At 38.9% G+C, this 13,853-nt stretch overlaps 1 protein-coding gene across 8 annotated transcripts in view; it reads right to left on the bottom strand.

Annotated features, from left to right (window-relative positions):
* Positions 1-13,853, bottom strand: part of TCF12 (transcription factor 12) — a 414,455-nt gene that overhangs the window by 29,664 nt on the left and 370,938 nt on the right. For 6 of the 8 annotated variants that reach the window (XM_062205989.1, XM_062205988.1, XM_062205991.1 and 3 more), the window contains 2 exons: positions 11,381-11,454; positions 9,291-9,497 (listed from right to left, as the gene is read on the bottom strand). In XM_062205989.1, coding sequence (XP_062061973.1) covers positions 9,291-9,497; positions 11,381-11,454 — 281 coding nt within the window. Of the gene's footprint in view, positions 1-9,290; positions 9,498-10,240; positions 10,313-11,380; positions 11,455-13,853 lie in introns of all 8 variants that reach the window. The other 2 variants (XM_062205994.1, XM_062205990.1) reach the window with 2 other exon arrangements.

Genomic DNA, 13,853 nt, shown 5'->3' with positions numbered 1-13,853 from the left:
GTGTGCCGGCGCCGCTAGGCGGAGGATTAGCCTATTGAGCCGCGGCGCCGGCTTAGAATCAAATTCTTAAAGCTGGGAAGGGACCACAAACTATGGCAGGCTTCCACCCCTGTGTGGGCTTTCTTCCCCCAAAATTTAAAGAAAATCTGAAGAATTAGTGAAGGGGCTGAGTTTCAGCTCAGTGGTTAAGATGTTCACACATATTATCACCGTGCCTGGGTTCCATGCCTGGCTCTGGCTCTGGCTCCTGACTCTTAACCCTCTTTGCTAATGACAATCTTGGGAGGCAGCAGTGGTAACTCAAGTTACTGGGTTTCTGCCACTCGTGTGAATTGAATTCCTCACTCCTGGCTTCATCCCTGGCTCACAGAGAGCGTGAACCAGCAGATGGGGGCTCACTCTATCTGACGTGCTCTCTTTCCCACACACAAACCCAAGAGAAATGTTAAAAAAAAAAAAAAAAAAAGAAATAATAAAAAAAACCTAAAGAAGAGGAGGACTGTGAAAATTGTATTTAAGAGGCTGGCGCCGTGGCTTAACAGGCTAATCCTCCGCCTTGTGGCGCCGGCACACCAGGTTTTAGTCCCGGTTGGGGTGCCGGACTCTATTCTGGTTGCCCCTCTTCCAGGCCAGCTCTCTGCTATGGCCCGGGAAGGCAGTGGAGGATGGCCCAAGTGCTTGGGCCCTGCACCCCATGGGAGACCAGGAGAAGCACCTGGCTCCTGGCTTCGGATCAGCAAGATGCGCCGGCCGCAGCGGCCATTGGAGGGTGAACCAACGACAAAAAGGAAGACCTTTCTCTCTGTCTCTCTCTCACTATCCCCTCTGTCAAAAAAAAAAAAAAAATTGTATTTAAGAGAGAATTAAAAAAAAGTTTCATGAAATCACATCAAGGACATCATTTCATTTTCATTTTTAACACTTTAGGGTGTTTTCTTGCTAACTAGGAACTTCTTAATGATGTAAGAGGAAGGTCAGTTCAAAATCCCATTTTATAAATATAAATATGGGATAAACATAATATATAGCTGCAAATTCTCTGAAACCTTAAAAGCCTAGGTCTATTCTAAATAGAAAACAGCACCAGAACAGTTGGCTAAAAAAAAAAAAAAAATCACAGGACAAAGCAAAAGCTAAGATTTTAATGTTTGTTTATAACAATGTAGAGTTTAAGCTTCTTATGATCTTTGCTATGTGTTAATTCTGCTCTTACCTAGTTTTTTGAACTATTAAACCAAGTAATTTAAAGCCTTTTAAAATTAAAAATTTTGTCACATACGCTTATATATGTCTTTGTTATATATTACACATGTGAAACAGTTTACAGCTCTGGAAGATATGACTAAAGAGTAAAAATCAATTTTCACTCATTTAAGTGATGATGCATCTGCTGAATTCTGATTTCCTTTTATTTCAATAATACAAACAATTCTTTGATTTTTCTGAAACTTATAACAAAAAAAATGTTCTACCTCCTCCTTTCTGATGAAAAGCTTGGCACACATAGAATCATTATCTAAAGGACAAATCTTAGAGATTTTTGCCTTTCCTTTAAGGAGATTCAGAAATGTTTCATTTATTTTGAGATGAAAACACCAGCACATATTTTTGCTTTTATGGAAGACTACAAAGTAAGTATTTTTTTTTTTTTCACACCAACCTACAAATGATTGACCTCCAAAGGAAAAAATTTAATTGGCACAAACAGCAAAAATATAACCCTTTAAAAATGGTCTAAGACTAGCAGAAAGCTTGAAGTCTGGAGTTTTTCACGTTAATGAAGTTAGCAGGAATTTTTTCTTTGTAACTTGATTCCCCTTGCAAATTGCCCTCATATATTTTCTGGAGAATTTGACTTTCACAGTTCTTATAATTCTCTTTAACCCTTGCTCACCCTGGCTCCCATGTCCCTTCCTTTAATCTGCAGTTCCACATTGAAATGGCTCTGTCTACATACACAACAGGTGTATAAACAGTTCTTTGTCTAAGCCCAGAGCCTGTGAGGCCAGCCAGATAGGGCCCTGTTTAATTGTTCACTTCGTTAGCATACAGCTGACAGGCTGCTGCTATTGGGAGAGTAGCAGGCAAAGGCAAACCCAGCTTGCTATGCTCTATATTCCAATTATTATAGAGAGTTTCATTTCAGAATAAAAGTGCCATCCCATTAAATGACATCATCCTGTATTCTGAATCTTCACAATCTGTGTATGGTATTGCTTTTGTGGGAGCACCCAACAAGAAACTTGCTTTCACTGAAATTGGCCAATAGCTTTAGCACTCACAATGAAAAAAAAATGTTAAATCTAATTAGTTGATGAATAAGAGGTCTTGTGAATTAAGGAACAGACTGAAAAGTACTCAGCATGAATTCCTCTGATTCTGAATTCTATTCTAATAATTTGTTTAATTTGCACTATTCACTGAATGCTAATGATTTAAATTAATCATCATTAATCTATAGACTAATTAAATGATCTTTATGTCCTGCCTAGCCTGAAGTCGTTTTTTATCTGAAGTAGGGTTTTAAGCTAGAAAATTGATAATATTTTACTTGTTTTGTTTCCTCTTAAATGATATTTCCAAAATGTATAACCTCTATGATTTTTAAACTTTAAAAAAATGCCACTTTAATATGTTACCAAAACCCTTAAAAAGCACTGTTATATGATCTTAATAAAGTTTTACAAAAATGGTACTTTTAGGAAAACATGGTCAGAAGTAATGAATAAGTAGTTAAAAGGAAAGTTCTTCTATTCAGTTGAAACATAGATGCATAGCTTCTACAGTATATACATCTCTAGTACAAAAATCAAGTGTTGCCCAAGTGGAAAGTTAAATGACTCTATACTTATTCTGATAAGTGACAAAAATGCTGAGGTAGGCCGGCGCCGCGGCTCACTAGGCTAATCCTCCGCCTTGCAGCGCCGGCACACCGGGTTCTAGTCCTGGTCGGGGCACCGATCCTGTCCCGGTTGCCCCTCTTCCAGGCCAGCTCTCTGCTGTGGCCAGGGAGTGCAGTGGAGGATGGCCCAAGTCCTTGGGCCCTGCACCCCATGGGAGACCAGGAGAAGCACCTGGCTCCTGCCATCGGATTGGTGCAGTGCGCCGGCCGCAGTGCAGCTACCGCGGCGGCCACTGGAGGGTGAACCAATGGCAAAAGGAAGACCTTTCTCTTTCTCTCTGTCTCTCTCTCACTGTCCACTCTGCCTGTCAAAAAAAAAAAAAAAAAAAAAAAAAGCTGAGGTAATTTTGAATAAAATTGCCTGTTAAGTCCTTAACAACAATCTTCTTCCCCCCCACCCCAAAGAAAACTTTTACTTAAGGAATACAAACTTCATGCATTTCATAAGTACAACTTTAGGAATATAGTGATTTTTTCCATCATACCAGCCTTTCCACCCACACTCCCACCCCTCCTCTTCCTTCTCCCTCTCCCATTCCCAGTCCCATTCTCCACTAAGATACATTTTTTATTAACTTTATACACAGAAGACCAGCTATATATTAAATAAAGAGTTCACAAATTGGTATAAAAAACAAAACAAAAAATAAACGGTTCCTCAACAGTGGAGACAAGGGTTGTTCAAAGTCATCGCATCTTGAAATTAATTTCTTTATTTTTTAGAAACTTAATTAACTTTAAAGAAGCACCTAAGAATGATATATCTTTGGTGAGCACTTAGATGTAATTATAAATCAAGTCTTTGAGGACAGAGGTCCTGCATGGAAAGTTAGTGTAGTGACTCCTGTTAACAACAATCTTAAGTCTCTTAAAACTAAGAAAAAAAGTTTCTCTAACTGCTTCAGAATTTGGAAAACAGACATTTTAAATCATTATGTAAGTAGTTTTAAATTCTGCAATTTAACATTTCTTACTATGGTCTCATAACAAGAATACTATACTACTACTACAACAGATTAAACAATAAAAAAACTCCAAGAAACTTTTAAAAAATTAAGAAAAATGCCTTGATTAAATTTCCTTAGGACACATAACAATGAAATCAAAAGACATCATGGGATTTTATACCATGCTGGTAAAATAAACAAGGATTTTTAAAGATCTGCATCAAGCTTCCATTAGTGCAAAAAAATTCTATCTGACTTCATTTAGTTTTGGTCTGAAGCTGAAATCACTGTATGAACGAGGACTTTTTGTTTTAAGTGCTATCATGGAGTTGTTGAACCTAGCTACTCAAATACAGTAACTTTATACTGCTGAGATCTTTAATGCTCAAATGAAATTAATTATTCAATTTTCAGTTTGCCAGTTAACATATTTTTCATTCTGTCAACAGTTTATTCCAAAAGTTTACTTTCCTCTTAACTAGATGAGTGGGAACAAAACTAAAGCCAAATGACAAAATTTTAATAGTTCAAAAGCAGTGATTTTGCTTTAAAATTTAAAGGATATATTAGTATCACATACTGATGGTATTTGACAAAAAGTTCTAAGTTTTACATTTGCTTAAGCAAATATAGAGAAATACAACAAAACTTGAAATGGAGTAGGAAATGAAGTACAGGAAAGTGGTAACACCACTCAAAATTACTAAAAGATGCAAGTCTGGCTACAATAATTACACAAAAAGAACATGAATTACCCATTCCCTACTTTCTTTTCTTCAATATATCATTATCTTTCAGGGAAATTTAATTTTTATGTATATTAGGTAGTTAAAAATGTTAAAAGCCTTCTATGATTGAAACCTCATTTTTTTAAAAGAAATTTTTTTTTTTTATTTGAAAGAGTTACACAGAGAGAGGAGAGGCAGAGAGAGAGATAAGTCCTCCATCCGATGGTTCACTCCCCAATTGGCCGCAACAGCCAGAGCTGCGTCAATCTGAAGCCAGGAGCCAGGAGCTTCTTCTGGGTCTCCCATGCGAGTGCAGGGGGCCAGGTAGTTGGGCCATCTTCCACTGCTTTCCCAGGCCATAGCAGAGAGCTTTACCAGAAGTGGAGCAGCCAGGACTAGAACCGGTGCCCATATGGGATGCCGGCACTTCAGGCCAGGGCGTTAGCCCTCTGTGCCAGAGCGCTGGCCTCTGAAACCTCATTTAACTGATGCTCATCAAGAATGTCCAGCTAAAGGAAACAATAGTCAAAATTAAGATTTTTTGGTATTTTGGTATCTTGTAGACATATTTTTGGCAGGTGATAGTTTTATCACCTTGAGGTAAAATATAAAAGTCCATTTCTGGGGCTAATGCTGTGGTGTAGCAGATTAAGCCTCTGCCTGCGGCGCCGGCAACCCATGTGGGCACCAGTTCCAGCTCTGGCTGCTTTTCTTCTGATCCAGCTCTCTGTCATGGCATGGGAAAGCAGTGTAAGATGGCCCAAGTGGGAGATCTGGAAGAGGCTCCCAGCTCCCGGCTTAGGACTGGCCCAGCTCTGGCCGTTGTGGCCATTTGGGGAGTGAACCAGCGGATGGAAGATCTTTCTCTCTCTCTCTCCCTCTCTCTGTCTGAAATTCTGCCTCTCAAATAAATAAATAAACTCTAGAAATAAAAGTCCATTTCTGGAACAATCAAAAAATACCATTTATTTAAACTATAACACAATACTATCAGTTGTACATGATCTTACTGGCTTAGTCTTGTTGGAATGAAAAACAATGTAGACAGAGGTTCTCAAAAAACAGAGCTATTTTCTCAAATGACAGTTTTAAAGTATGTCCAAGCAGATTTTATACTACAAGTAGCTGTTCACTGATGTGTTTGTTCTATAGGCTGGGAGTTGAACTTTTGTTATTACTTTCTCCTTGCCATCAACTCCAATTCTTATACCCCAGAACATCCTGACTCCACTCTAATACTCCAATGACTTCAATAAAACCCCCAAATTATTTATTAAAACAAAATAAGAAAAAAATTATAGAACCCAAGAAAATGAAAAAGCATACCTGACCCCTTTTACCCATGCCAATTTATATTCTAAATCATGAGCTGGCAAAGTATGGCTCATGGCTAAATCTTGTCCTACTTTTTTTTTTTTTTAAATAAATAAAGAAGTGCATTTTGGTAAATATAATTTTACTGCAATGCAGCCATACCCATTTGTTTTCATATTGTCCATAGATGTTTTCATGTTACAATGTCAACGCTAAGCAGCTGTGACACAGACCAGGCAGCCTTCAAAAATGAAAGTATTTACTTTCTGGTCTTTTATAGAAAAAGTATACTTTTCTACATGCTAAGGGAGAAAGCAATATCACATTTAAATCCAACAAGTATGCTTACCTATATTAATGCCCATCAGCAAAAATTCCATTATAACAAAAATGTTATCTGAATGTTCTGTGAAGTTTTATGTTTATCAGAATAATTCTACTCTCTGCAAGAAATAAATGGAATGATGAAAATATATGTTTAAAAGAAGCTAGTCTTGGGGCCAGCATTGTGGTCCAGCAGGTTAAGCTGCCACCAACAACACATCCTGTATTGGAGAGGTGATTCAAGTCTCAGCTGTTTTGCTTCCAACCCAGCTCCCTACTAATGAACCTGGGAAGACAACTGAAGATAGCCCAAGTTACTTGGGTCCCTGTCACCCACCCATGTGGAAGACCAAGATAGAGTTCCAGGTTTTTGGCTTCAGCCTGCCCCAGTCTGGGCTACTGCAGTCATTTGGGGAGTGAACCAGAGGATCACTGTCTCTGTCTCCCCCACCTCCCTGATTACTCTGCCTTTCAAATAAATAAATAAATAAATAATTGGGAGTGTACACGAAGAAGAATATTTGGATTAAAAAAAAGCTAATTTTACAATTTCCATTTTTATTTATTTGAGAAGCACAGAGACACAAAGAGAAAGGCAGACACAGGGACAATTCCTATCTTCTGGTTCACTCTGTAAATGCCTGCAACGGCTTGGGCTAGGGCTGGCGTTGGGCCAGGGCTGAAGCTGGGAGTTAGAAACTCAATCCCAGGTCTTCCACATGGGTGCAGAAACCCAACTACTTGAGCCATCACCACCATAGCTTCCCAAGATTTGGGAAGCTGGAGTCAGGAGTTGGGGCAAGGAAGTAAACCCAGGCTTTGATTTGAGAGGCAGGCATCTTAATTGCTAAATGCTTGTTCCCAAGCGTTATTTTGTTTATTAGAAAGTCAGAGATAGGAGAGAAAGGGAGAGGTGGAGGGAGAGAGAGATCATTCATCTGCTGGTTCATTCCCCAAATGGCTGTAACAGCCAGGGCAGAGGCAGGCCAAAGCCAGGAGCCAGGAGCTTCTTTCAGGTCTCCATGTGGGCCATCTTCTGCTAGTCCTACAGGACATTAGCAGGGAACTGGATTGGAAGTGGAGAACCTAAGACTCGAACTGGTGCCCGTATGTGATGCCAGTGTCACAGGTAGCAGCTTTACTCAAGGCCACAATGCCTGCCCTTGTTCCCACAAAATTCATATGGTGATACAGAATTATTGATGAATTGAAATTTCTGTGGTCATTTTGTAATTTTGATAATGCAACCTCCGTTTTTAGGAGCCTAAAGCAAATATTATTTTATATGAAAACAGGAAAAAGTATTTCTGTAAAGTTAAAGTTATATGAAAACAGGAAAAATAAACATCTCTATAGTTAAGACATAAAATGGAAAGTAATTCTTTGTCAAATAAGATAATTCATGATCAATGAACAAAATACATGAGGGAATAATAAAAGCAGATAAACTCAGGGCCAGCAACCAGAGGCTCCGCCATCCCATATGGATGATGGTTTGAGTTCTGGCTGCTCCACTTTTGATCTAGCTCCCTGCTGATGCCCTGGGAAAAGCAGCTAAGGATGGTCTTGGGCCTCTGCACTCATGTGGGAGACCCAGAAAAAACTCCTGGCTTCAGATCAGCCCAGTTCCGGCCACTGCAGCCAACTGGAGAGTCAATCAGTGGATGGAGGACCTCTCTCTGTCTCTCCCTGTCTGTAACTCTGCCTCTCAAATAAATAAATTGTGAAAAAAAAATTTTTTAAAGGATGGGAGAGGCCAGCATGGTGGTATAGAAGGTTAAGCTGCTGCCTGCTGCCTGCAACGGCGGCATCCCAAACTGGCACTGGTTTGAGTCCTGCTCCACTTCTAACCCTGGGTAAGCAGTAGTAGTGCTTGGGCCCCTGCTTCCATGTGGGAGACCCGGAAGAAGCTCCTGGCTCCTGGTTTTGGATTGGCACAGCTCCGGCCATTGTGTCCATTTGGTGAGTGAACCAACAGATCGAAGACCTCTCTCTCTCTGCCTCTCCTCTCTCTGTGTAACTGACTTTCAAATAAATAAATAAATCTTTAAAAAAAAAATTCTGGTTGTTAAAGATACGTAGGCATGAAATATCACCCATGTTGCTGGAAAATACTTTTCTTAGAGACCAGGCAGCTTTGTTCGATGTTTACTTTGGAGACTCCAAACTGAATATAAATTGCTGGCTGACATGTGACTGTGAAAATCTGGAACCAATCCTATTTTACAGAACACAAGCCTTTAGCATTTGGGCACCTAATTATTCTGATGATAGGTGAGAGTTAGCCTTGATCACATGGCTGACAGCTAGAAATCCGTTTCATAGGAGAATATTTCACAGCATGCAACGAACTTTAAAAATCATGCCATAAACATGTATACACATGGTATCAGTTAAACAGCAGGCTCAATCAGAACCTCATTCTTTAAAAGACAATTTGGATAAAAAATAAGCAAAGAATTTTCGATGTCAATGGCTGTAAAAGTCTCCATTTATTTCCCTAAGAATTACCATGTTTTTAAAAAGATGGACCGAATTATTTTCTTTGGGGTTTAATCTAAAATTGTTTCCTTTCTTTGATTTTTATAGTCAATCTTAAAACTTGTCCCCCATTTTTTGCTTCATTTAGGAATAAAGCTTAAATTTGGACTTATATAAATTGGAGTTTCACATTCTTTCTGAAGCTAACAGAAGGCTGGTTCCAAATTATAAACAACTTTTTTATATCAGGATCCTTGAAACGTATTCTTGCTTTACTACTTTTGCTATTCAGAGTTCCAGTCTCTAATTCAAGGCAAAAACTATCATGCCGATTACTACACATCTGGAAAAAAATCCAAGTTTAAGCTAAAATGATCTCTGTAGAAAGTTTCTGCTTTTTGCACATGGTCATAGTAGTATTTAATAGGCCAACACTCAGCAATGACCCTGCACAGGACAGTAATGGACATTCTTAAAAACCACTCTTTACCTTCCTTTCAAAGTGAAAGAACCATTTTCACGAAAATTTTGTGAAAAATTATTTAAGACAATAGGGTTTTGTCATCATTACAAAAAACATGAACACTATTTTACCATTGAGGCTGATCGACTGCTTGTAACAAGGCTTGATCCTCCATAGTTTGAATTGAGGCTTCCAATTGGTGCATTATGGGATGGTCCCAATAAACTGTGTATATCACTGTGACCAGCGGGCAAACTGGTGGAAGGTCCCACAGCATGGTTCCGCAGCACGTGGATAGCATCATCCAGCCTGTCTAAACGATCCTCCATTCGAGACTGCTGTTAAGGATTGGAATAAATATGGAAGTTACTGCTGGTATATGTTACATTCATTAAACCACTATGCTTCCTACTATGGGATCTACAGAAAACAGCAAGTAAAATGTAATATCAAGTAGCTTCAAAAGCAAGTACCTGTACTACAAATCAACAGAAAAGATAAAACTATGCTAAACTTTCAAACCTTCAGAAATAAATCCTTGATTCATAAGATGAATTTCCAATTTACTATGTGGGTTTTTTTTTTTTTTTTAGCTTCACAAAAGATGAAGGCTACTGTGTTGATATTCAATTATAATTTATCTTAAAAAACGATAATCTGTATTTTAAATTAATCTTTAAATGATGGCAATTCGGGGAAGGATCCTCAAATCCATCAAGTTTAAGTTATAACTTTAACTGAATAAAGCTACCTATCTTAAATGGTAAACACATCCAGATATATTCTTTGACAAAAATGAAGAAATGATATAGTCTTCCTGTGGATACACACATGCCCCAAACACAAACTTATTAGAATTTTAAAAACCAAAAGCACATGCCAGTAGAGCTCTTTTAAAAAGACTCACTCTCAATAACATAAGAGACAAAAGTCTGTCTTACATACAGTTATTAAAAACTGAAATGGTCAAATGCTGGATTTTAAAAGACTTGGAGTCTGTACGGCTTGAAGATTTTAAATAGATAATGGGAAGTATAATTAACTGAAACACAAAAAAGGCACCATCTAAAAGAAATAGTACCTCACAGACATCCTTTAAGAAGGACATTGCATCTTGCAAATGCTCGTGAAGTTGCTGCTCAACTCGATTTTTCTGGCAAAGTCAAGACAGAACAGGAGGCAAAGCACAGGTTAAGATTAACTCCAAAAGAGATGAGGAAATAGCTGTTGTGCACATCAGCATAACATGTTAGTAAAGTTAACGCGGAGACCTGCGAGATCTACTTGCATTAAGGTACGAGAAGGCTAGGGTTTAACATGGAGGTTACGAGGTTAGCATCTAAATAGCACAGTTTGCTTATATTTGCTTGCAAAATACATGAGAAGAAAACTCTTTAAATTTAAAATGTTCTGTTAGTCACAGAAAAAGAACATTTCTACTTGCAACCTGAACAACAGCATGATTCAGAATTCCATCAAATCATTCTTATTTTGTTTTTAATATACTTTGTAATTCTGGGTTAGAAATGTAAGCGTACAAAAGCAACAGTAGTTAACATTACAAATTCTTCACACTTGAGTACCTAGAAGGTTTGATAATTCTACAGCCTTGATAACTAACATTCTACCTGTATAACTGGCATAATTATTCTTTTTTCAATAAGAAAATATGGCAAATAACACTGTCATGACAAAAATAACTGATACTCACTTAAATTTTTTAATGGACATGTGATAAATTATACACAGTATTATAATGAATAGTAAAACAAAACACAACTATTTTGCATTGCTGGATTTGATTTTGTTGCCTTCCTTTGTTTCATTTTCCCTCAAAGTTTTCTCATATGTTTGAAACTCTAGAGAAAAATTAAGCCCTGGATTTGTCAAAGAAACAAAAATCTCATAACACTATTTTAACACCAGCTGTCCGGACATCAGAAGCCTGATGTCCCAAAGAACAAATGGCAAAAGCCATACTCAATGTGTCTTGTATTTTTCAACTAAATCAGGCCATTTGTTAGCAAAGAATTCATGTGTAATGCTATCCTACTGTTTCTTCATTGTTACATGAGATCTACAAAAAAAGAAGAAGAAAAAGAAGAAGGGGGGAGGGGAGGCAGAGAGAGAGAAAGAGAGAGAGAAGGAGGAGAGAGAGAAAAGAACTCCACACTATCATAAAATCCTGTGTGGCCTGCAATGACCTGAAAGAGGCTCTTACCAGGGAGTGGAGTGAATTTTCATAGCTTGGGGATGAAGGAGCTTGCCCTCCAGGTCTGGGCCACTGACTGGTACCTGTTAAAAACCAAAAGCACCCACACACTAAGTGATCTTGATAATGTTCTGAAGGAACAGTAACTATAAACAAATTTACATGAAGATTTTTGTTTAGTCTTCAGTATGGTATTGGTTACTTATGAGCCCAACACATAGAAAAGCCCTCTTTAATTATTAATACAACAATGTAGGGAGCTGAAAAATCAGACAAGAACAAACTTTAAGATATAACTACTTTCATGTTTGTATATTCTTTAGATTGTCCAAATGAATACATACCTTGAGAAAATGTACTTCTGGTACACACACATTTTTTCCCCCTCCTGCCATGTTTCTATGTAGTCTTTGATAATGCTATCAATGACTATATTAATAGTCATCCAGTTCTCTATACCACATTTTGTTTAACTACACATTACATTTCATTGCTGGACATTTGGATACTAGTGATTGACTGTTATAAATAGCGGTATATGCACTATTGTGACATTTAAATTTTTTTTAATTTTTTAAAATTTTTTGACAGGCAGAGTGGACAGTGAGAGAGAGAGACAGAGAGAAAGGTCTTCCTTTTGCTGTTGGTTCACCCTCCAATGGCCGCCGCGGTTGGCGTGCTGTGGCCGGTGCACCGCGCTGATCCGATGGCAGGAGCCAGGTGCTTCTCCTGGTCTCCCATGGGGTGCAGGGCCCAAGCACTTGGGCCGTCCTCCACTGCACTCCCTGGCCACAGCAGAGAGCTGGCCTGGAACTGGCCACAGCCAGAGAGCTGGCCCCAACTTCAGCCTGGCCCAGCCTTGGCTGTTGAGGCCATCTGGGAAGTGAACTACTGATGGAGGATGTCTCTCTCTATGTGTCTCTCATCCTTTCAAATGAAGTAATCAATTAAAAAAATTTAAATGTCAGCTGGCGCCGCGGCTCACTAGGCTAATCCTCTGCCTTGCGGCGCTGGCACACCGGTTCTAGTCCCGGTCGGGGCACCGATCCTGTCCCGGTTGCCCCTCTTCCAGGCCAGCTCTCTGCTGTGGCCAGGGAGTGCAGTGGAGGATGGCCCTGCACCCCATGGGAGACCAGGAGAAGCACCTGGCTCCTGCCATCGGATCAGCGCGGTGCGCCAGCCACAGCGCGCCTACCGCGGCGGCCATTGGAGGGTGAACCAATGGCAAAAGAAGACCTTTCTCTCTGTCTCTCTCTCACTGTCCAAAAAAAAAAAAAAAAAAAAAGGAAATCTAAATTTTCTTTGGTGAGAGTATGTCTTCAAGATAAGTGAACTTCTGGATTAAAGAGTGTGAATATACTTATGATACTTAATTTACAAGGTCAAATTGCTTTATTAAAGGGTAACAATAATAGACTGTCTTTAGTAATGCAATGAAGAAACAATTTCAAGTGACTATAAATGCATTTGGGATCATCTGCTAAAAATTCTGCCAACATCATTTATACCAAAATGATGATTTAATTTTGAAAACATCACTACAAAAACTTTCTTTAAATATTATTATTTGACTGATAGAAATACAATAAAAATGCAGATAGAAAAAGGAGACAAGTTCAGAGAAAAAAGAATAAACAGAGAAAAACTTAGAGAATTCATTCAGGGTACAGAGCTGTGGCATAGTAGGTTAAGCCTCTACCTACAGTGCCAACATCCCATATGAGTGCTGGTTTGTGTCCTGACTGCTCCACTTCTGATTCGGCTCCCTGATTATAGCCTAGGAAAGCAGTGGAAGATTGCCCAAGTGCTTGGGCCCCTGCACCCACGTGGGAGACCCAGAAGAAGCTGCTGGCTCCTGGCTTCAGATCAGATCAGCTATGGCCATTGCAGACATTTGGGGAATGAACCACCAGATGGAAGAACTCACTCTCTATCTCTTCCTCTGTCTTTAACTCTTAAGTAAATAAATCTTTTTTATAAAAGAAAGAATTCATTCATATGTTGGAGAGAATTCCATGTTTTAATGGTATAGCCAAAATACCTTTAAAAAAGAAAAAGATAAGAGGCAGGCGTTGTGGCACACCAGGTTAAATCATTGCTAATATCATATACATTCCACATCAAAGGGTCCTAGCTATTCATCTTCTGATCCAGCTTCCTGTTAATGTGCCTGGGAAGGCACCAGATGATGGCTCAAGTACTTGGGTCCCTGCTGCCCTTATGGGAGAGCTGGATGGTAGTCAAGGCTCTGGGTTCTGGCCTGGCCCAACCCCATCTTCTGCGGTATTTGGGGAGTTTACCAGCGGATGGGAGGTCTCTCTGTTGCTGTCTCTCCCTCTGTCTATCTTCAATTAAACCAATTAAAAATCATTACTATTTCATGATTGTGCATATGAAAGTAAGTTATACAAAAAGTATTAAGGACCATCAATTAATATGGATTACTGTTTGCTGTTCTTTTTTTTTTTTTTTTTTTTTTTGA

This window comes from Lepus europaeus, chromosome 11 (assembly GCF_033115175.1).
Source record: "Lepus europaeus isolate LE1 chromosome 11, mLepTim1.pri, whole genome shotgun sequence".
NCBI lineage: Eukaryota > Metazoa > Chordata > Mammalia > Lagomorpha > Leporidae > Lepus > Lepus europaeus.
The sequence above is the reverse complement of the archived record's forward strand: the minus strand, read 5'-3'. Positions and strand labels throughout refer to the sequence as shown.